Source organism: Lepeophtheirus salmonis, chromosome 9 (genome assembly GCF_016086655.4).
Source record: "Lepeophtheirus salmonis chromosome 9, UVic_Lsal_1.4, whole genome shotgun sequence".
Classification (NCBI taxonomy): domain Eukaryota; kingdom Metazoa; phylum Arthropoda; class Copepoda; order Siphonostomatoida; family Caligidae; genus Lepeophtheirus; species Lepeophtheirus salmonis.
The window spans coordinates 26,016,526-26,040,161 of NC_052139.2; the positions used below are offsets into that span (position 1 = coordinate 26,016,526).

General features: G+C 31.7%; 3 protein-coding genes across 3 annotated transcripts; all 3 read left to right on the forward strand.

The window, feature by feature from the left end:
- Window positions 1-5,571: 5,571 nt before the first annotated feature.
- LOC121124424 (astacin-like metalloprotease toxin 3) lies at window positions 5,572-7,280 on the forward strand. The gene is made up of 7 exons (XM_040719579.2): window positions 5,572-5,720; window positions 5,775-6,106; window positions 6,169-6,452; window positions 6,512-6,678; window positions 6,736-6,837; window positions 6,909-7,004; window positions 7,065-7,280. Exons 1-7 carry the CDS (start codon window positions 5,609-5,611, stop codon window positions 7,067-7,069), a joined length of 1,098 nt encoding a protein of 365 aa, XP_040575513.1. The 5' UTR covers window positions 5,572-5,608; the 3' UTR covers window positions 7,070-7,280.
- Window positions 7,281-11,345: 4,065 nt separating this feature from the next.
- Window positions 11,346-13,014, forward strand: LOC121124423 (hatching enzyme 1.2-like). Its single transcript, XM_040719578.2, has 7 exons — window positions 11,346-11,454; window positions 11,509-11,840; window positions 11,903-12,186; window positions 12,246-12,412; window positions 12,470-12,571; window positions 12,643-12,738; window positions 12,799-13,014. The coding sequence occupies exons 1-7, from the start codon at window positions 11,394-11,396 to the stop codon at window positions 12,801-12,803; spliced, it is 1,047 nt and encodes a 348-aa protein (XP_040575512.1). The 5' UTR covers window positions 11,346-11,393; the 3' UTR covers window positions 12,804-13,014.
- Window positions 13,015-17,108: 4,094 nt separating this feature from the next.
- On the forward strand, window positions 17,109-18,541 carry LOC121124516 (hatching enzyme 1.2-like). Its single transcript, XM_040719680.2, is given in 8 exon segments — window positions 17,109-17,194; window positions 17,249-17,580; window positions 17,643-17,926; window positions 17,986-18,112; window positions 18,114-18,150; window positions 18,208-18,309; window positions 18,381-18,476; window positions 18,537-18,541. Coding segments are annotated over 8 exon segments (1,044 nt in total). The 5' UTR covers window positions 17,109-17,133.
- The last annotated feature ends 5,095 nt before the right edge of the window (window positions 18,542-23,636 follow it).

Here is a 23,636-nt window from a genome sequence, read left to right on the forward strand (position 1 = left end):
GCAGCCCCACTGTGTGTCTACATCCACTACTACGCCCATATCCTCAATATTGTAGTCAAGGATCTTCTCTCAGATATAACCCTATTGAGAAATATGATGAGGACATTACAAATTTTATACAACTTCATTGAATGGTCACCAAAGAGGTCAGCAATCTACAAGTTGGTGAAGATAACAAGTAAAGATGAGGAGCATGCCAAGGTGATGACCCTGAACAACCAGTCTACTACCCGCTGGAGTCTCCGCTACGATGCTGTACACGCTGTATCTCTAGGGATGGTCAGAATCATGAAGACCCTCATAATAATGAGAAAAGATAAAGATACATTGTCGAGTTCAACAGTAACTTCTCTGCTCAACAGCATCTTTTTTCTGTTGATGTAACCGTTTCATGGTATATAATAATCTCGTTCATTATCTTCATCCGTTATTATTTTAAAAATATTTAAGGAGGTTTAAATTGTTTGACTTAATTGTGTAGTTCAAAAATTTTTCTCTCATTCTTGCACCGTGCATTTTATACTCCATTATACTCCTTCCTTTATGAATAGGTCGGCATTGACTTTCCGTCTAGAGTTTTTCCTTTTCATTTTATTTTTCCCAATGTTTGCTTGAAGAAAATAATGGTCAGACAGTCCATTGGACGATATTCTTGCAAGATTTAATCTATGCTGTAGCATTTGCCCTGTTTAAATATCCCACGTTCACCACTGAAAATCAACCGTTCACCCTTGTAAAGCGGACCGAAAAATCTTCCTGACATACGGCACTGATCACACGCATAACAAATTGGTGCCAATCGAAGATGTGACGCACTTCGGTTTAATGATGTAATGTATATTTTTTAGAAGGCCCGTTTTATTAGAATTGGTAAGAATACATTTATTTTCACTGAACAGTTGTCATTATTATTAAATTTATATCCTAAATGAATTATATTACATTGCAAAAGAATTTTTGCCTGCAAGCTGAAACCCACATTTATTATTGATATTGAAGCCGTAAAATACAAATATGACCATTCAAACCTTCAAGTAATGAAGTGTAATCTTCCTTTAAAGTAGATTACAATAATATTCTGAGGAAAAAAAATAATTAAAGAAGAGTCTATAATATTACATAATTTATATGGAAGCATCTATTAACTTCTTTAAATTCCTTGTACATATAAATTATGTAATTATATAGACTCATAAATAATTAATTTTTTGTCGGAATATTAATATAACAAATATTCACGCAACCTTTTTAGATTATCTTATTAATATTTCTTAAAAAGATGGAGCCCCCGGTCACACATTCAATGCTATCCAAAGATACAGCTTGTATGATTTAGAAACAAAACAAACAGATTCCGGGATAGAGATAAATGACCTTTGTCATCACTGGAATCTTCTGTATTATTATTTTTTGAGCTTTGTCGGGGAGAGGGCACGTATGAAACTCTGTAGGCCTTCATTTTACAGGAATGGGCTCTAATTGACATGAAAGAAATCAAACGTGTCCATCATATCTTCCTGTATCGTTTGGAGAAATGTGGCAGGAGAAGGCGGCCAAAGTTTGTTATTAAACAACTCCTAAACACTGTATAATTAATAAAAACTTTCTATTAGTAATAAAATAACCGTATTAGTGGTATTTTATATTACTATCAATTTATTAATCGCACCTTCTCCTTATATGTATAGATACCCAATAAGAATAAAAATTGATTTTTCTAATTATTAAAGCTTTGTTTTATATATAATTATTCTTAAAGAGAGTAGAATGCATTTAGGATAATAAAATTATACACTGATTACTTTAAAAGATTGCTTTTGAGTGTTACCGGGCGATCCATTGAAATCTGAGCACTTACTTATTCAATTATTAATTAAAGTTGAGTAATTGAAATGGATTCATATTTTGGAATTAATAAAACATAAACAATAAATTATTAACCAAAACAAATTATATCTCTCTAGCTTACGTATAAGTCAGGAAAATGACACTTTAACTTGATATGCAAATTTTCAAACACAGACTCCAAGCAGTTGGGTGTCTCTAAGACTACTGTCTACGTCGTTAGCATGTACAAAAGGTTGGAGAGGAAAATGGGGTCTGTCAAAAAGGCCAAACTGGAGCCGGAAGAGTTAAAGAAAACAGTCCAGGCCAATCCCTACTAGTCAATGGGGATCCATACAAGAAATATTGGGTTCTCACATCAGTCTATCTAAAAGGCTATCACAAAAGTGGGATTGAAAGAGTCTTGTCAGAGAGGAGAGACAAATTTTGACAGCAGCATTCTTCTATTTCCTTCTCCCTTGTTGCAAGACTCTTTTAAGCTTTTTTGAGACTCCTACTCCCCCCCTATAGCCCTGATACATACACTGTTAGCGACACATTATAGGTGTAAGTAGAGTGGAAGGCCTTTAGTGCCCTTCATCCAAACAGTGGCCCTCTCAATGCTACTGTCAGCCAGTACTGGGACAACATGATACATCCGCAGGAGGTGCCAGGCCAAGCCTTAAATAATAAATTATATCTTGTTCAAGTTTTAAATTCAAAGTGTTCAAATTTTAAAGGAGCACTCGGTATGTGAATTACTTTGAAAGATTGATTTTGGATATTAATGAATTTATGTTGTTATGTCCATAAAAAAAAGCCTAGATACTGATTGCACTTTTAGTTTGATTGCTTAAGAAACATACATAGAGTGACCATTCGTTTTTATATATATATTTTTTTTTTTTTTTTTTTACTAATGAAGTTGAAACAATGCGACGTCAAGTAGATTTCTCCTTGAATCAATCAGGACATTTTTAGATGATTTAAATCATGATTAGTATATGATGAGAGACATTCATCTTAAGCACGTTCTAAAAGCATAGATTAATTTGAAATTGTACATTTATATCGTTTAGTTCATCATTACTCCTGCCCTAAAAATGTCTCTGAAAAGCTTCAGCAAAAAAAAAAATATTATAAAATTGTATATAGTAGCATTGATTTTGAGGCAAAAAATAAATTTTTTCCCAGTTCACTTTTCTTGGAGATGTTAAATAAATAAAAGCTGATTTCTACGAACTGAAAAAAATAGTAATAATGCAGTCTTTTTATAACTGGTAACTATTTTCTTGGCCTTTTAGGCCATAACAGCCTTAAAATAGCATGTTTCTAAAAACAAATTTTATGACAGTCAATCATCTACTTCATAAAAAACAAAAAATAAGGACTTTAAAATTTTAAGGATTATCCTTGCTACATATTAGTAGGTATCTTTCTACATTTAAAAAAAAGGAGATTATAAGGTTTAGTGAGGGAAAAAAAGAAGAGAGGGACTTTTGACCAGTAATGCTGATTATGTGTCCTAAAACGCAGGAGCGGTTTTATTGTAATTGGGAGACAAATATTCATATAATACTAGAAACCAGTAATAGAAGCTGTCATCCTTATTTTTTCATTCTTTAAGAGATACAAAATATCATTATTCATGATCATAAATCAATCAAATAAGTACCCTGTATCTACCAACTACATATTTATGGTTTCGAAAAGTTTTAGAAACATGTTGAGTTGTATTGTGATGAATTTTGTGATAAAGTATCGACTACTGATATTAAATCTTAGAATCTCTGGTTAAAAGGTTAAAAGTCTTTATCACATTTAAAAATGATTTACGTATTATTTTTTATTTATTTGATAATTTATGAATCATTCAAAACACATATACCCTGTTTGCAGAAATAGTCATGAATTTGTCGGAGGCAATGAGTAATACTCCAACAAGTAATCTTGCATTGCATACCATGCAAAGCAAGTTACTCCAAATATTAAGAGAATTTTGTTTCGTGATTTAGACTTAATATAGGCTCAAAATTACACAAATTAATCTTAACGACATTAGAATGTATGAATCATTAAGGGATAATTAAAAAAAAAAAAAAATTTGTATTCATTATGGTTGAAACATTATAATTTCATTTTTGATAAAAACTTCTATAAAATTTAATGAGATTGAGTGTGATATATAAAATAATAGCTGATACTTAGATATGTAGCAACACGATCTTTTTTGTCAGTATTAGTTTTTTATCAAGTCCTAACATAGCACTAGTAAAAAATTTAGTAGGATACAACTCAGGCCTTCTAATTTTTAGTTTTTAAGTCGAATTAACTCTTTGTATCCAATATGTGAGCCACACCAACTGGTAGCAACTATTTACATTCTTTCATCCCTACTCCTGGGGAGAAAATTCGCTTGGATGGATCTAGTTGCAGTAACTCACCGTCTTGCAACTAAATGAGTGTCTTTTGGATTAGGGATCTTGAACATGATGGTAAATACCTACCATCCAACTTCAACCTCATCAAGTCACAAAAAGAATAATGTGAGAGACTTCACCAAATCTGGATAGAATAGCAGAGTTCATTTGAAGATGTAGGAAGAACAAAGTGTTATGTATTGTCTTTTATGTGTGCTTTTATCTAATGATGTAGGGATTTTGTTTTAAATAGATAGTACCTTTTTATTAATTAGATTTTACGTGTAACATGTTTATAGATTTTAGTAGTTTTGGCTATGTACGGCCTTTTTAGTTTTAATCCCTTAAAGAATAAATATATTAGTGCATGATTGTACCCCGAATCTAAAGGTACTCTTATTGGCTTTGGCTCCGGTCCGTTATTTCTTTCTGTTGGGTAGTGTTCGCAATACACTACACAAAGCATCGATGATGGTTGCAATAATTAATACTGGAGAGGTTATTGAGACTTGAGATACTTCATAAGTGCTGCTTTGGGAGTTTTCTGCATTATATGCATTCAATGAATAATAAACAAAATTTGCATTTATTCTGAAAAATGTTTACGCAACAATTTAAAAATGTTCTTTATTAAAATATATTTCTAATCAATTGGAAGCAATTTCTTATAAATTTCCCAGGTCATCAATGAAAGTTTAAAAAGGAACTAATTAATATTGCTCATGAACTATACTTTTAAGAAATGAATATCTTTGAAAATGAAAGATATATTGTACAGACATTAAATGATCTTATTTTCTTCTCAAATGAACAAAAGCGTACTTTTTACTGATTCTTATATACAAAGCTACATAAGTTAATATTTTCTTTAAACTATTATACATAACAGCAAAAACAAGAATAATCAAAAACCCTTGCAAAAGTACAGCAACTCTCAGAAAATAGTTTGTTAACTAACAATAAAAATTACAGATAACGATTCGGAGCAGGCTCCCATTCTAAGGCATTTGCCGACATGGATAAGGAGATATTCATCCAGGCTAATGCGTGTTTTAGGGGCCTGTTGGAGGCTTTTGTTGAAGCTACAAGTGTTTGGCTCGAGTCATTTCTTATGAAAATGAATTGTCAAATACATTATTCTTAAATTTTCCGGATTTAAAATCTCCATTGAATGTAATTGCAGTCAAAACTAAACTGGAAATGTCTCCTTTCTCTGATTTGTGTATATAATTGTTCTTCTTTTTCTCGTGCACGACATAATTTTTTTAGCATGAGTAATCCTAAAACAAACAAAACTTAAAAAAAAAAAAAATCCACTCATCTTTTACAAACCACATGTGATACAAAAAAACGAATATAAATAAATGTATACAAATCAGATTATACAGCGCAAGTCCACAGCTGAGCATTGCGAAATGATGTTACTAACAATCATTGCTACTCTACTCCTCACTTTCCATGATGTCTATTCAAGCGGTAAGTAAATGAAATAAGTATAAATCCATTCTAGTATAACCTATTTGTCTTCAGTCAAGCATGCTGAATGTCGCATCGTTTACGATAAATTTCACAGACAGGAAATGGCTTCAAGGAATTTTATAGCAGGGGCAAAGTGGCCCAACAACGAAGTTCCCTACGAAATCAGTTCTGGGTACAGCAGTTCCGACTTGGATGTGATTAAATCCGCAATGAGAGAAATAGAGAGTAAAACGTGCGTGAAATGGGTCCCACGCTCAGGACAAAAGAGTTTTGTCCTTATCAACCCCAGAGAAGATGGATGCTTTGCAGTCTTGGGATATAACCCTAACCGTGGAATGCATGTTTTGAATTTACAAAGGAGTAACGGACGTAGCACATGCATGGTGAGTTAGCATTTTATTAGAAAGGCAGTTTTCTGCACTTACATACGTATCCTTCTTTTCAGATCATGGGTATTGCTGCCCACGAAATGCTCCATATTTTAGGATTTGCTCACGAACAAACAAGACCTGATCGAGATCAATTTGTTCAAATTTATTGGTCAAGAATTAAACGGGATTCTATCTCTAATTATTTTAGAGCCATTGATATTAATGCAAGAGAACGTCCTCCAGTATGTGATCCCAGGTCGACACAAACTTCATTTGATAATTGCTACTCGGGGTTCAAGACGCGTACGTTTGGATTGGAGTATGACTATGGATCTATTATGCACTATGGATTAGATGAGTAATTATTTAAATTATAGCAAATCCTTTAGTATAAAGTTATATTTGTTGAATTTTTAGTTTTACAACCACCGGCCAAGATACAATGAGGGTCCTTAGACCTGTACCCACTGGTATTGTTATCGGTAATAGAAAAGGGATGACAAACTTAGATGCACTTAAAGTAAAAATGCGTTATGACTGTAACGAGGACCCAGAAAAAAAAACGACGAGAAAGCCAAGTGTTGGTAGGTAGTTATTTTGTAGTCATTGAACGAAAAAACTAAATTCATTATATCAAATAGAATGTAAGGATATTTATAGAGAGTGTCCATTATACAAAAATCAATGCAAGACTAACCAATTTATCAAAGATGGCTGTAAAGTTTCTTGCGGCGAATGCACTGGTTGGTTATTTTTATTTATTTGAAACTATTCACTTTTTATTATAATTTTTGAATCCCTTTCTTGTCTTTAGAATGCTATGACATGTATAGAAATTGTCCTGACATGAAACATCTTTGTGGAGAGCTTGATGCCATTACAAAAGGATGTAAATTAACTTGTAGACTATGTAAGTAAAATTATCTTTAATTACCTTACAATCTTTAATTATTTTAATTAATATTTTCAGGCTAACTTACTATGGATATGTCTATTTGATTATTTACTCCTTATTATTAGAATATTTAATTATTCATACTACAATTTATGTGTAAATCATTGTAATTTATATGAGTAATATTTTCAAACTATATCCTTGAGCAATGTTAAAAATAATATGTACTATGAATCCGCCATTTGATGAACTTTTTAATATTAAGGCTTACAATAAAGGAATCTGCACAAATTTGCCAGGTTTTTGAACCTACTTTATTTATGTTTGACAATACTATATATTAAAATATGGGGAGATGTATTTTTGGTATAAATTGGAAAGGATCTAATATATATTTTCCTTTCAACTGTAGTCCTGAATTTACTCTGACATGATTTGAAGCAGCTGGCTCTACCTGTTGTGAACATAGATATATAATGATGTGGAGAAGAAGTTGACGTCAATATTTTTATTTTTGATCCTCTCTCTATTTACATTTGATTTTAATTTTCTTTCTGGGAATCTAATCGAATGATAATCTTTCTCAACAATTAGTCCTGCTTCAGAAGAGCCTCCACTGATTGGGCGATGGCGAATATTTATAGCTCAACGAGATCGATGATTGGTGAATATCTCCTCGCATGATATGACATCAAGTACCTGTATAACGTATATCTATATTGTGTATCCTAGGATACGTCTGGTTCAGGGCTGTCAATCTGACAGGCGTCGACGCAGATAAGATTGCCTTTGATGAAGTTCAATTTAGCTTTATCAAGTAGTTCATCAATTAAGAGCATGGAACATCTAAATATTTAGTATTCACTAGTGGATTTGCTAATGAAAGACGTATGGTAATACTGATAATTTTTTGGGTGGGTGACACAAGTTTAGGTCCTTGTTCGACCAGGAGTAGAATTAAGGATCGCAATAATAGTAATTCTTGGCAATGTCCTAGGTTATTATCTACTCCCCCTGGCCACAACTGTTTGTTGCTCATATAATGAAACGTAATGTTGGCTAAGATGATCATCTCAAAAACATTCTTCAAATTGTCAGGGCTACTATTAGTGTTAATCATTGATGTCACGAAGGGATCGATTTCACCTTCCTTAATGACCGACAAGTGGGACTGGACATAATGCGAAAATATGAAATTTTGCTTCTATGCATAAAGGGATTTAATACCGACATTACGATGAATATATATATATATATATATGAGGATAAAAGTGCATGGAATAATCATTGAAGGGATTTTTGGATTTTCTTTTTTCAAGTTAAAAATCCAATACAATTCAGACAAAATTATTTTTTTCAAAATTAATTGAAAATATTAAATAATTAGGACAAAATATTTCAAAAATCCATAATTATGTAGTCTTAAAAATTTAAAAATCCATAACTACATAGTCTTAACAATTCAAAAATCCAATGCTATTCAACCAAAATAAAACTTCAAATATAAAATTTTTGGAAAAATAATTTTAAAAATATAAATGTTTTTGAAAAAAAGTCAAAAATCTACAAAAATTTACAAACATAAAATTTTACAAAAATTGAGCTTTAAGTTTAAATTTTTTTCAAAAAAAAAAAAATCCAAATTATATATTTATTGACAGGAAATTAATTATCTTCAAAAAAATTCAACTAATTATGATTTTTTAGTAAAAAACAATAAAAAATCCTTAATCTGCGTGAGGCATTTGTTTTTGGATCGATTAAAGAATCTTCTAAATCCAGGATGGGGCAATAGATCTTGTTTTGTAAAATCAGGCTGTAAAAGTAGTTTTTATTCTTGGGGCGAGATTCTACAATAACATTCAATTGCTCCCATGTGTTGGAGTACGGATGCACGTGCTTTAGCTGTTGAAAATAAATATTATCAAAAATGATTTGACAGAATGTTTTATAAAATACAAATAGATAACGTAGTAATTGAAACTATTCTGACTCCCCTTATTAATTCTTACCTAGTACCTTAAAATGGAATATAAGCGTGTCTAAGAGCTATTACAGATAATAAAAAACCCGCTTGGATGCCTGTTACCATTCCAAGGGTATTGAGCAACAGACTGTCTGCCCTAGTTTTCTTCAACCCAACCCAGAGTTTCAGGCACTGGGACATAACTAAATTTAATGTAAAGGCGCCTAGACATATCGTGTTTTTATATTATGATGATAAATTATAAATAATTATATGTATATTAAGTGAGAATGTTCCAAAATGCCGATTTACGGAGAGGAAAATATTGCACAATATGAAAGTACTTTCTATTCATTTCTAACCTAATTTTTTTTCAATAACTATAATAAATTGTCTGGAGAAAGTAAGAAAATATTCATATACTCAAATTTCATATTATAACATTTAATTGAAGGTATTTAAAAATAATATGTTCTGCACGCTACTGATTCTGTAATTCCTGAAAAATTCATTTAATTCTCCGTAATGTTTAAGATAGTTGTCTGTTATATTATTGAAATATCCTACCTTATTAGATCATAGATTATAGAACATGATTACGGTATCAAAATGTATTTAGGAAAACAGTTTTAAAATGAAAAAAAGATAACTTAAATTTTTTGTAACATACCTATATTGAGGTAAAAAAGAATTTTTGTAGTTTTGATTGATGATATCAAAAAATAGAGTTTCTGTCCATGTGGGTGTCCTTTATAGGTGCCCACACCGTTGGACCTAGGAGGCTGAAATTTTTCATTTTTTTGGTGGGTCTAACCTCAAGTTTTCGACCGATTTTTTTGTCAGTATTAGTTTTTATCAAGTCCTAACATAGCACTAGTAAAGAATTTAGTAGGATACAACTCAGACCATCTAATTTTCAGTTTTTAAGTTGAATTAACTCTTTTTATCCAATATATGAACCACACCAACTGGTAGCAACTATTTACATTCTTTCATCCCTACTCCTGGGGAGAAAATTCGCTTGGATGGATCTAGTTGCAGTAACTCACCGTCTTGCAACTAAATGAGTGTCTTTTGGATTAGGGATCTTGAACATGATGGTAAATACCTACCATCCAACTTCAACCTCATCAAGTCACAAAAAGAATAATGTGAGAGACTTCACCAAATCTGGATAGAATAGCAGAGTTCATTTGAAGATGTAGGAAGAACAAAGTGTTATGTATTGTCTTTTATGTGTGCTTTTATCTAATGATGTAGGGATTTTGTTTTAAATAGATAGTACCTTTTTATTAATTAGATTTTACGTGTAACATGTTTATAGATTTTAGTAGTTTTGGCTATGTACGGCCTTTTTAGTTTTAATCCCTTAAAGAATAAATATATTAGTGCATGATTGTACCCCGAATCTAAAGGTACTCTTATTGGCTTTGGCTCCGGTCCGTTATTTCCTTCTGTTGGGTAGTGTTCGCAATACACTACACAAAGCATTGGTGATGGTTGCAATAATTAATACTGGAGAGGTTATTGAGACTTGAGATACTTCATAAGTGCTGCTTTGGGAGTTTTCTGCATTATATGCATTCAATGAATAATAAACAAAATTTGCATTTATTCTGAAAAATGTTTACGCAACAATTTAAAAATGTTCTTTATTAAAATATATTTCTAATCAATTGGAAGCAATTTCTTATAAATTTCCCAGGTCATCAATGAAAGTTTAAAAAGGAACTAATTAATATTGCTCATGAACTATACTTTTAAGAAATGAATATCTTTGAAAATGAAAGATATATTGTACAGACATTAAATGATCTTATTTTCTTCTCAAATGAACAAAAGCGTACTTTTTACTGATTCTTATATACAAAGCTACATAAGTTAATATTTTCTTTAAACTATTATACATAACAGCAAAAACAAGAATAATCAAAAACCCTTGCAAAAGTACAGCAACTCTCAGAAAATAGTTTGTTAACTAACAATAAAAATTACAGATAACGATTCGGAGCAGGCTCCCATTCTAAGGCATTTGCCGACATGGATAAGGAGATATTCATCCAGGCTAATGCGTGTTTTAGGGGCCTGTTGGAGGCTTTTGTTGAAGCTACAAGTGTTTGGCTCGAGTCATTTCTTATGAAAATGAATTGTCAAATACATTATTCTTAAATTTTCCGGATTTAAAATCTCCATTGAATGTAATTGCAGTCAAAACTAAACTGGAAATGTCTCCTTTCTCTGATTTGTGTATATAATTGTTCTTCTTTTTCTCGTGCACGACATAATTTTTTTTTAGCATGAGTAATCCTAAAACAAACAAAACTTAAAAAAAAAATCCACTCATCTTTTACAAACCACATGTGATACAAAAAAACGAATATAAATAAATGTATACAAATCAGATATTACAGCGCAAGTCCACAGCTGAGCATTGCGAAATGATGTTACTAACAATCATTGCTACTCTACTCCTCACTTTCCATGATGTCTATTCAAGCGGTAAGTAAATGAAATAAGTATAAATCCATTCTAGTATAACCTATTTGTCTTCAGTCAAGCATGCTGAATGTCGCATCGTTTACGATAAATTTCACAGACAGGAAATGGCTTCAAGGAATTTTATAGCAGGGGCAAAGTGGCCCAACAACGAAGTTCCCTACGAAATCAGTTCTGGGTACAGCAGTTCCGACTTGGATGTGATTAAATCCGCAATGAGAGAAATAGAGAGTAAAACGTGCGTGAAATGGGTCCCACGCTCAGGACAAAAGAGTTTTGTCCTTATCAACCCCAGAGAAGATGGATGCTTTGCAGTCTTGGGATATAACCCTAACCGTGGAATGCATGTTTTGAATTTACAAAGGAGTAACGGACGTAGCACATGCATGGTGAGTTAGCATTTTATTAGAAAGGCAGTTTTCTGCACTTACATACGTATCCTTCTTTTCAGATCATGGGTATTGCTGCCCACGAAATGCTCCATATTTTAGGATTTGCTCACGAACAAACAAGACCTGATCGAGATCAATTTGTTCAAATTTATTGGTCAAGAATTAAACGGGATTCTATCTCTAATTATTTTAGAGCCATTGATATTAATGCAAGAGAACGTCCTCCAGTATGTGATCCCAGGTCGACACAAACTTCATTTGATAATTGCTACTCGGGGTTCAAGACGCGTACGTTTGGATTGGAGTATGACTATGGATCTATTATGCACTATGGATTAGATGAGTAATTATTTAAATTATAGCAAATCCTTTAGTATAAAGTTATATTTGTTGAATTTTTAGTTTTACAACCACCGGCCAAGATACAATGAGGGTCCTTAGACCTGTACCCACTGGTATTGTTATCGGTAATAGAAAAGGGATGACAAACTTAGATGCACTTAAAGTAAAAATGCGTTATGACTGTAACGAGGACCCAGAAAAAAAAACGACGAGAAAGCCAAGTGTTGGTAGGTAGTTATTTTGTAGTCATTGAACGAAAAAACTAAATTCATTATATCAAATAGAATGTAAGGATATTTATAGAGAGTGTCCATTATACAAAAATCAATGCAAGACTAACCAATTTATCAAAGATGGCTGTAAAGTTTCTTGCGGCGAATGCACTGGTTGGTTATTTTTATTTATTTGAAACTATTCACTTTTTATTATAATTTTTGAATCCCTTTCTTGTCTTTAGAATGCTATGACATGTATAGAAATTGTCCTGACATGAAACATCTTTGTGGAGAGCTTGATGCCATTACAAAAGGATGTAAATTAACTTGTAGACTATGTAAGTAAAATTATCTTTAATTACCTTACAATCTTTAATTATTTTAATTAATATTTTCAGGCTAACTTACTATGGATATGTCTATTTGATTATTTACTCCTTATTATTAGAATATTTAATTATTCATACTACAATTTATGTGTAAATCATTGTAATTTATATGAGTAATATTTTCAAACTATATCCTTGAGCAATGTTAAAAATAATATGTACTATGAATCCGCCATTTGATGAACTTTTTAATATTAAGGCTTACAATAAAGGAATCTGCACAAATTTGCCAGGTTTTTGAACCTACTTTATTTATGTTTGACAATACTATATATTAAAATATGGGGAGATGTATTTTTGGTATAAATTGGAAAGGATCTAATATATATTTTCCTTTCAACTGTAGTCCTGAATTTACTCTGACATGATTTGAAGCAGCTGGCTCTACCTGTTGTGAACATAGATATATAATGATGTGGAGAAGAAGTTGACGTCAATATTTTTATTTTTGATCCTCTCTCTATTTACATTTGATTTTAATTTTCTTTCTGGGAATCTAATCGAATGATAATCTTTCTCAACAATTAGTCCTGCTTCAGAAGAGCCTCCACTGATTGGGCGATGGCGAATATTTATAGCTCAACGAGATCGATGATTGGTGAATATCTCCTCGCATGATATGACATCAAGTACCTGTATAACGTATATCTATATTGTGTATCCTAGGATACGTCTGGTTCAGGGCTGTCAATCTGACAGGCGTCGACGCAGATAAGATTGCCTTTGATGAAGTTCAATTTAGCTTTATCAAGTAGTTCATCAATTAAGAGCATGGAACATCTAAATATTTAGTATTCACTAGTGGATTTGCTAATGAAAGACGTATGGTAATACTGATAATTTTTTGGGTGGGTGACACAAGTTTAGGTCCTTGTTCGACCAGGAGTAGAATTAAGGATCGCAATAATAGTAATTCTTGGCAATGTCCTAGGTTATTATCTACTCCCCCTGGCCACAACTGTTTGTTGCTCATATAATGAAACGTAATGTTGGCTAAGATGATCATCTCAAAAACATTCTTCAAATTGTCAGGGCTACTATTAGTGTTAATCATTGATGTCACGAAGGGATCGATTTCACCTTCCTTAATGACCGACAAGTGGGACTGGACATAATGCGAAAATATGAAATTTTGCTTCTATGCATAAAGGGATTTAATACCGACATTACGATGAATATATATATATATATATATGAGGATAAAAGTGCATGGAATAATCATTGAAGGGATTTTTGGATTTTCTTTTTTTCAAGTTAAAAATCCAATACAATTCAGACAAAATTATTTTTTTCAAAATTAATTGAAAATATTAAATAATTAGGACAAAATATTTCAAAAATCCATAATTATGTAGTCTTAAAAATTTAAAAATCCATAACTACATAGTCTTAACAATTCAAAAATCCAATGCTATTCAACCAAAATAAAACTTCAAATATAAAATTTTTGGAAAAATAATTTTAAAAATATAAATGTTTTTGAAAAAAGTCAAAAATCTACAAAAATTTACAAACATAAAATTTTACAAAAATTGAGCTTTAAGTTTAAATTTTTTCACAAAAAAAAAAAATCCAAATTATATATTTATTGACAGAAAATTAATTATCTTCAAAAAAATTCAACTAATTATGATTTTTTAGTAAAAAAATAAAAAAAATCCTTAATCTGCGTGAGGCATTTGTTTTTGGATCGATTAAAGAATCTTCTAAATCCAGGATGGGGCAATAGATCTTGTTTTGTAAAATCAGGCTGTAAAAGTAGTTTTTATTCTTGGGGCGAGATTCTACAATAACATTCAATTGCTCCCATGTGTTGGAGTACGGATGCACGTGCTTTAGCTGTTGAAAATAAATATTATCAAAAATGATTTGACAGAATGTTTTATAAAATACAAATAGATAACGTAGTAATTGAAACTATTCTGACTCCCCTTATTAATTCTTACCTAGTACCTTAAAATGGAATATAAGCGTGTCTAAGAGCTATTACAGATAATAAAAAACCCGCTTGGATGCCTGTTACCATTCCAAGGGTATTGAGCAACAGACTGTCTGCCCTAGTTTTCTTCAACCCAACCCAGAGTTTCAGGCACTGGGACATAACTAAATTTAATGTAAAGGCGCCTAGACATATCGTGTTTTTTATATTATGATGATAAATTATAAATAATTATATGTATATTAAGTGAGAATGTTCCAAAATGCCGATTTACGGAGAGGAAAATATTGCACAATATGAAAGTACTTTCTATTCATTTCTAACCTAATTTTTTTTCAATAACTATAATAAATTGTCTGGAGAAAGTAAGAAAATATTCATATACTCAAATTTCATATTATAACATTTAATTGAAGGTATTTAAAAATAATATGTTCTGCACGCTACTGATTCTGTAATTCCTGAAAAATTCATTTAATTCTCCGTAATGTTTAAGATAGTTGTCTGTTATATTATTGAAATATCCTACCTTATTAGATCATAGATTATAGAACATGATTACGGTATCAAAATGTATTTAGGAAAACAGTTTTAAAATGAAAAAAAGATAACTTAAATTTTTTGTAACATACCTATATTGAGGTAAAAAGAATTTTTGTAGTTTTGATTGATGATATCAAAAATAGAGTTTCTGTCCATGTGGGTGTCCTTTATAGGTGCCCACACCGTTGGACCTAGGAGGCTGAAATTTTTCATTTTTTTGGTGGGTCTAACCTCAAGTTTTCGACCGATTTTTTTTTGTCAGTATTAGTTTTTTATCAAGTCCTAACATAGCACTAGTAAAAAATTTAGTAGGATACAACTCAGACCATCTAATTTTCAGTTTTTAAGTTGAATTAACTCTTTTTATCAATATATGAACCACACCAACTGGTAGCAACTATTTACATTCTTTCATCCCTACTCCTGGGGAGAAAATTCGCTTGGATGGATCTAGTTGCAGTAACTCACCGTCTTGCAACTAAATGAGTGTCTTTTGGATTAGGGATCTTGAACATGATGGTAAATACCTACCATCCAACTTCAACCTCATCAAGTCACAAAAGAATAATGTGAGAGACTTCACCAAATCTGGATAGAATAGCAGAGTTCATTTGAAGATGTAGGAAGAACAAAGTGTTATGTATTGTCTTTTATGTGTGCTTTTATCTAATGATGTAGGGATTTTGTTTTAAATAGATAGTACCTTTTTATTAATTAGATTTTACGTGTAACATGTTTATAGATTTTAGTAGTTTTGGCTATGTACGGCCTTTTTAGTTTTAATCCCTTAAAGAATAAATATATTAGTGCATGATTGTACCCCGAATCTAAAGGTACTCTTATTGGCTTTGGCTCCGGTCCGTTATTTCCTTCTGTTGGGTAGTGTTCGCAATACACTACACAAAGCATTGATGATGGTTGCAATAATTAATACTGGAGAGGTTATTGAGACTTGAGATACTTCATAAGTGCTGCTTTGGGAGTTTTCTGCATTATATGCATTCAATGAATAATAAACAAAATTTGCATTTATTCTGAAAAATGTTTACGCAACAATTTAAAAATGTTCTTTATTAAAATATATTTCTAATCAATTGGAAGCAATTTCTTATAAATTTCCCAGGTCATCAATGAAAGTTTAAAAAGGAACTAATTAATATTGCTCATGAACTATACTTTTAAGAAATGAATATCTTTGAAAATGAAAGATATATTGTACAGACATTAAATGATCTTATTTTCTTCTCAAATGAACAAAAGCGTACTTTTTACTGATTCTTATATACAAAGCTACATAAGTTAATATTTTCTTTAAACTATTATACATAACAGCAAAAACAAGAATAATCAAAAACCCTTGCAAAAGTACAGCAACTCTCAGAAAATAGTTTGTTAACTAACAATAAAAATTACAGATAACGATTCGGAGCAGGCTCCCATTCTAAGGCATTTGCCGACATGGATAAGGAGATATTCATCCAGGCTAATGCGTGTTTTAGGGGCCTGTTGGAGGCTTTTGTTGAAGCTACAAGTGTTTGGCTCGAGTCATTTCTTATGAAAATGAATTGTCAAATACATTATTCTTAAATTTTCCGGATTTAAAATCTCCATTGAATGTAATTGCAGTCAAAACTAAACTGGAAATGTCTCCTTTCTCTGATTTGTGTATATAATTGTTCTTCTTTTTCTCGTGCACGACATAATTTTTTTTTAGCATGAATAATCCTAAAACAAACAAAACTTAAAAAAAAAAAAAAAAATCCACTCATCTTTTACAAACCACATGTGATACAAAAAACGAATATAAATAAATGTATACAAATCAGATATTACAGCGCAAGTCCACAGCTGAGCATTGCGAAATGATGTTACTAACAATCATTGCTACTCTACTCCTCACTTTCCATGATGTCTATTCAAGCGGTAAGTAAATGAAATAAGTATAAATCCATTCTAGTATAACCTATTTGTCTTCAGTCAAGCATGCTGAATGTCGCATCGTTTACGATAAATTTCACAGACAGGAAATGGCTTCAAGGAATTTTATAGCAGGGGCAAAGTGGCCCAACAACGAAGTTCCCTACGAAATCAGTTCTGGGTACAGCAGTTCCGACTTGGATGTGATTAAATCCGCAATGAGAGAAATAGAGAGTAAAACGTGCGTGAAATGGGTCCCACGCTCAGGACAAAAGAGTTTTGTCCTTATCAACCCCAGAGAAGATGGATGCTTTGCAGTCTTGGGATATAACCCTAACCGTGGAATGCATGTTTTGAATTTACAAAGGAGTAACGGACGTAGCACATGCATGGTGAGTTAGCATTTTATTAGAAAGGCAGTTTTCTGCACTTACATACGTATCCTTCTTTTCAGATCATGGGTATTGCTGCCCACGAAATGCTCCATATTTTAGGATTTGCTCACGAACAAACAAGACCTGATCGAGATCAATTTGTTCAAATTTATTGGTCAAGAATTAAACGGGATTCTATCTCTAATTATTTTAGAGCCATTGATATTAATGCAAGAGAACGTCCTCCAGTATGTGATCCCAGGTCGACACAAACTTCATTTGATAATTGCTACTCGGGGTTCAAGACGCGTACGTTTGGATTGGAGTATGACTATGGATCTATTATGCACTATGGATTAGATGAGTAATTATTTAAATTATAGCAAATCCTTTAGTATAAAGTTATATTTGTTGAATTTTTAGTTTTACAACCACCGGCCAAGATACAATGAGGGTCCTTAGACCTGTACCCACTGGTATTGTTATCGGTAATAGAAAAGGGATGACAAACTTAGATGCACTTAAAGTCAAAATGCGTTATGACTGTAACGAGGACCCAGAAAAAAACGACGAGAAAGCCAAGTGTTGGTAGGTAGTTATTTTGTAGTCATTGAACGAAAAAACTAAATTCATTATATCAAATAGAATGTAAGGATATTTATAGAGAGTGTCCATTATACAAAAATCAATGCAAGACTAACCAATTAATCAAAGATGGCTGTAAAGTTTCTTGCGGCGAATGCACTGGTTGGTTATTTTTATTTATTTGAAACTATTCACTTTTTATTATAATTTTTGAATCCCTTTCTTGTCTTTAGAATGCTATGACATGTATAGAAATTGTCCTGACATGAAGGATCTTTGTGGAGAGCTTGATGCCGTTACAGAAGGATGTAAATTAACTTGTAGACTATGTAAGTAAAATTATCTTTAATTACCTTACAATCTTTAATTATTTTAATTAATATTTTCAGGTTAACTTACTATGGATATGTCTATTTGATTATTTACTCCTTATTATTAGAATATTTAATTATTCATACTACAATTTATGAGTAAATCATTGTAATTTATATGACTAATATTCCCAAACTATATCCTTGAGCAATGTTAAAAATAATATGTAATATGAATCCGCCATTTGATGAGCTTTTTAATCTTAAGGCTTAAAATAAAGGAATCTGCACAAATTTGCCAGGTTTTTGAACCTACTTTATTTATGTTTGACAATACTATATATTAAAATATGGGGAAAAGTTTTTGTGGTTTATTGGAAAGGATAAGCTGTCAATCTGACAGGCGTCGACGCAGATAAGATTGCCTTTCATGAAGTTCAATTTAGCTTTATCAAGTATTTCATCAATTAAGAACATGGAACATCTAAATATTAAGTATTCACTAGTGGATTTGCTAATGAAAGACATATGGTAAAACTGATAATTTTTTGGGTGGGTGACACAAGTTACCAGGAGTAGAATTAAGGATCGCAATAATAGTAATTCTTGGCAATGTCCTAGGTTATTATCTACTCCCCCTGGCCACAACTGTTTGTTGCTGATATAATGAAACGTAATGTTTGCTAAGCTGCTCATCTCAAAAACATTGTTCAAATTGTCAGGGCTACCATTAGTGTTAATCATTGATGCCACGAAGGGATCGATTTCACCTTCCTTAATGACCGACAAGTGGGACTGGACATAATGGGGCCGGACTGGACGGCGGTCCTCGATCCAAAATAAGGACCGACAAACACTAGCCAACATGTTGATTTGGTTATTTTTTAAATACTTAAGCTCAATGGAAAATATGCGCTTGGGAAAACGTATTCTCTTTAATCGTGCGCAGGTTCGATACTAAGTCGTTCCTAAGAAATGAAAAATACTAAATGTATGTATATTGACCTGAAAAGCAATGCCTAGGTCAGATGGAGGTATTGCAACTCTATTTGATCAATTAGGGTAAATAATAATGAAAAAAAATAAACGCCATTTCTTTCACTGAAGATGTAACTTTATTAATAAAGCGTAGTTCTTTTAAACATTTGCAATTTTCCCTGGCCTCATCTCATTTCACTAGGAAATGAGGTCAATGTGTGCAAACACACACTAGTGGAGAGTAAGTAAGATACGAATGTGACACCACCACGTCAGTTGCTCATCTTGCACTTTCAATAGGAACAAAAATCTTGTGCACCTGCGTGTATTTTATGCCATTTAAATGGAACAGACATGCTAAATAGATACTAAGCCTAGTTGTGGCCTTATCAGTCTAAAGGTTTCGGCAGTTTCGGCTGTTGAACTACTAGCACCGGAACCGACAAAGTCAATATACAAACTTTATCGTAACTATGCACAAAATGTCAGCGACTAGACTGTGGAAAGTGTATGGCGACAATTTGCATCTGTTCCACGTAGTTTTAATAATATCTCCAGTTTTTATGTATACATGGACATTTTCGATACATTTTTCTTTATTCCTCTTACCCATTGATTTGTAAATAGAATGATAATTACTTTACTTCGATTGACGTCAGCCGGACTTCCAGTAGTTTTAACCTTTTTTGGGAATGGGGGTGCATAATTATTTTTTTTTCAATATTTCAAATATCAACAGATCTTCAAATAATTACAAGTCAATGGAATGCAACACAAAAAAAAAACATAGAACCGAAATATTAAGGATAGAATATTAAAAACTTTGTCAATTATCGTAACAGCGTTTCTAGTGTTAAGACCGAATCGGATAAAAGAATCGGTCTGGGACCAAGTGTCTCAACACTATTTAAGTACGTACATGAGTTCTTTCACTAAGTGGGAAATCTGTCATATGCATTTCATGTAATATTTTGCAATATGTTTGTTTGAAATTTACATGTCTATTACAAAATATGAAATTTTGCTTCTATGCATAAAGGGATTTAATACCGACATTACAATGAATATATATATGAGGATAAAAGTGCATGGAATAATCATTGAAGGGATCTTCAATGATTATTCCATTTTTTTGCAAAAGCGTTTTTACAGGGGCGTTTGCAGGATTATATTTTAGGAGGGGGATTGGTTTTTAGATAATGTTTTTTTTTTTAAAGTCAAAAATCCACAGCCATTCACACAAAATTAAATTTTGCAAAATTATTTTAAAATATTAAACAATTAGGACAAAAAATTTCAAAAATCCATGAATAGTCTTTAAAATTCAAAAATCCATGACTAGTCTTAAAAATTCAAAAATCCATAACCATAATCCATAGGATTTTTACTCATCTCTCCAGAAAGAGATATATATTTAATTATAGTAAAAATTTGAATAATATTCGGGAAATCACATTTTCTAAAGATTTCCCACTTTCATGTTTCTTGCAATAGATTGTAATATAGACCAATAATAGTTCTACAACTAATAATAGGAAGGATTTTGAAATTTCTACTCCCCTGACAACAATTGCAATAACAAAATAGAATTTGCATGTCCAAAATAAAACCAAATTAATCAATAAGATAAAAAAATTAATTAGCGGAGAACTCATAAATTTGGAATGTAAAATTTTGAAGAATATCATTGACACTTTATTATTTTTTCAATCAATACTAAAACAATTGTACTATTACATTGTTACATTTTAACTATTGTTTTCAGTAAAACAACTTATAATTATCTAGTTTAGAAAACATTTAATAATTTATTTATTCGTGTTGAGATCCTATATATTTGTAGGAGTAATATGCCAATATGGTAACAGCAATTTGCCTCTTTAGAAAAGGATTCCCGACTCAATAACTTTGGGAATTTCAATGACATTAAGATATTTCAACATAAGTCTATAGAAGTTAAGAGGTTTGTTATATATTTTGTAAAACACATAATCACTTAACAGCTCCGAATAACTATTTATAGGTAATAATAGCAGAATAGAATATGCTTTACTGACCAAAATATCGAGAAAAGAGAAGCACATTATCTTTACCAGTCTGGAATCATGTTCCACTTATTTTCCAATGTCAAGTGACTCAGTAGTAATAAAGCAATCAGGCGTGAGCTCGGAGTGTCCAGCTTAGTTAATTATCCGTATAGACCGTATTTTATATCACGAAGTCCAACTTATAAATGGAATTGATATAAATGTGATAGGTTTGAGTGATTTCTGCGTTATGTAAATACAGGAAACTGAAGCACTCTTATTTATGGAATAGTTTTCTTAGAGTAGGAGACGAAGCAGAGTTGACTTTCAATAATTTTACAGATGGAGCTCGGGGTGGAGGATGAGAACTCTCTCTCTGCTCCTCACTGTGTATCTCAGTAGAATATTTTGTCGCTTTATGGAATTCCATAGTTCTTATAAATATATACGTTGATTCCGTGGAAGCCTTGAAGGAATTTATGTAAAGGAACAATTATTAACGAGATCAGAAGTCACAAGTCACCTTGATATGAAGAAGTACCTGCACAATGAACGATCTTTCCATTAAAGGAGATGAGATCCACCGAGTGAAACACTTGTTCCTTGGATCTTGCCTTAAGAGTCCAGATCACTGACCAGACCATTACATTAAAGAGAGTTATATATTATTCACCACCCTGATAAATTCTCACTTCACGCTGTTATATTAATATTATTGTTTTAATTTTTGAGTGAATACAACATATGTGTCGGCACTCAGCTACGCTAATCAGAATGCAGACGCTAACCGACAAACCTATTTTACCTACTACTTTGCAAAACATGAACTTACTTGTTCAAGCCTACACAAGTCATGTGCCATTTGTGGACGATCTGAGCAAATGGAAAAATACAAGTGTAATGGTGAATATTTGCATGGAATAACCTCGAAGCGCAACCCACCTTATTAACAGATGTCAATCGCTCTCATACGAGACATACCATGCCATGCATGCAGAGGATGAAGATCTTTGTATTCTTAAATTGATGAAATGTAAAAAAATGAAACAAATTATTGAGAATAACTATATAATCAAGTAGGACTGGAGATCAATTTCTTCTTAGTAGCACATATACCCCTTTGTGTGGTCGTGTTCCTTGACGTATGTATGTATAGTTTTGTAATATATGCATATTTGTACTATTTTATAGTGTATGTCTTATGGTAAAGAGTTATAAATTCCTAAGAAATTTTACTTTTTCATTAATAATGCAATTAATAATGTTGAAATACATTTTTCTTTCCATATAATGTACCTTTTATATATATATATGCAAATAAATTTTTGAATTACGTTTATTAAAAGACACTTTTCATTGTGCATACAAGTCCAATATTAGTTATTTTTCCATTCAAGAAACTATAATTTGTTTAAAATAAAAACATATATAAAATTAATTAATATTATTTTATTTCAAAACTATGTAATAGACGGAACCAAAGACACTCGACAGCTTTCCATAATTGCAGTGTTGGCTGTTCCCTTAGATAGCTATTTTTTGGGTCTTCCTTATCTCATTAACTTATCCAATGATTACAAGTTTTGTTTTAAAAATATCAGCAACGTATTTACTGCAGTTCCATCATATCCAATGCTAATGAAGACTTCCAGATAAAGGAAATAATTCTATTGCAATGTGTTCTGCTTTTCCAGAAATAGGGGGAAATGGCTGATGTATTTACCTTCAGGTTCTACAGTTCCAATTTTATTATTTAATGATTTTACACAACTTTATTTATTAAAACAAGAAACGTTATGAATTATTGTACTTTCAAACCCAAATCTAAAGTCAATACTTTGTCTCAAACTGCATCACGAATTCACTTTACACGTTTCTAAAACTTATTAAAATAATCAATATGTAATTCGTAGTTATATGTTACTTATTTAAATATGATTAATAAGTATGAATTGTGATATGTTTTCTCCACAAGAATGAAAAAAAATAATCATGACAGCTCATAGTTTTATAATTTTTATAAGGATTGCCAAATTCAAAAAGGCCCTCACGCTTTTGAAGACGTATAATATTCAGGTCTGGTTATTGCTGTGTTTATCCAACGATTTTCTTATTGCCTAACTTTGTTCAAATAACATTGGCCCTAAAAACTCCAACAGGGATAGACTTAGTT

Excerpts from the sequence above, each read along its gene's own strand:
- LOC121124424 (XM_040719579.2), top strand. The coding sequence starts at position 5,609 with ATGTATACAAATCAGATTATACAGCGCAAGTCCACAGCTGAGCATTGC. Across the intron at positions 6,107-6,168 it reads ACGGACGTAGCACATGCATG|ATCATGGGTATTGCTGCCCA; the intron begins GTGAGTTAGCAT and ends CCTTCTTTTCAG. Across the intron at positions 6,453-6,511 it reads ATGCACTATGGATTAGATGA|TTTTACAACCACCGGCCAAG; the intron begins GTAATTATTTAA and ends TTGAATTTTTAG.
- LOC121124423 (XM_040719578.2), top strand. The coding sequence starts at position 11,394 with ATGATGTTACTAACAATCATTGCTACTCTACTCCTCACTTTCCATGAT. Across the intron at positions 11,455-11,508 it reads CCATGATGTCTATTCAAGCG|TCAAGCATGCTGAATGTCGC; the intron begins GTAAGTAAATGA and ends ATTTGTCTTCAG. Across the intron at positions 11,841-11,902 it reads ACGGACGTAGCACATGCATG|ATCATGGGTATTGCTGCCCA; the intron begins GTGAGTTAGCAT and ends CCTTCTTTTCAG.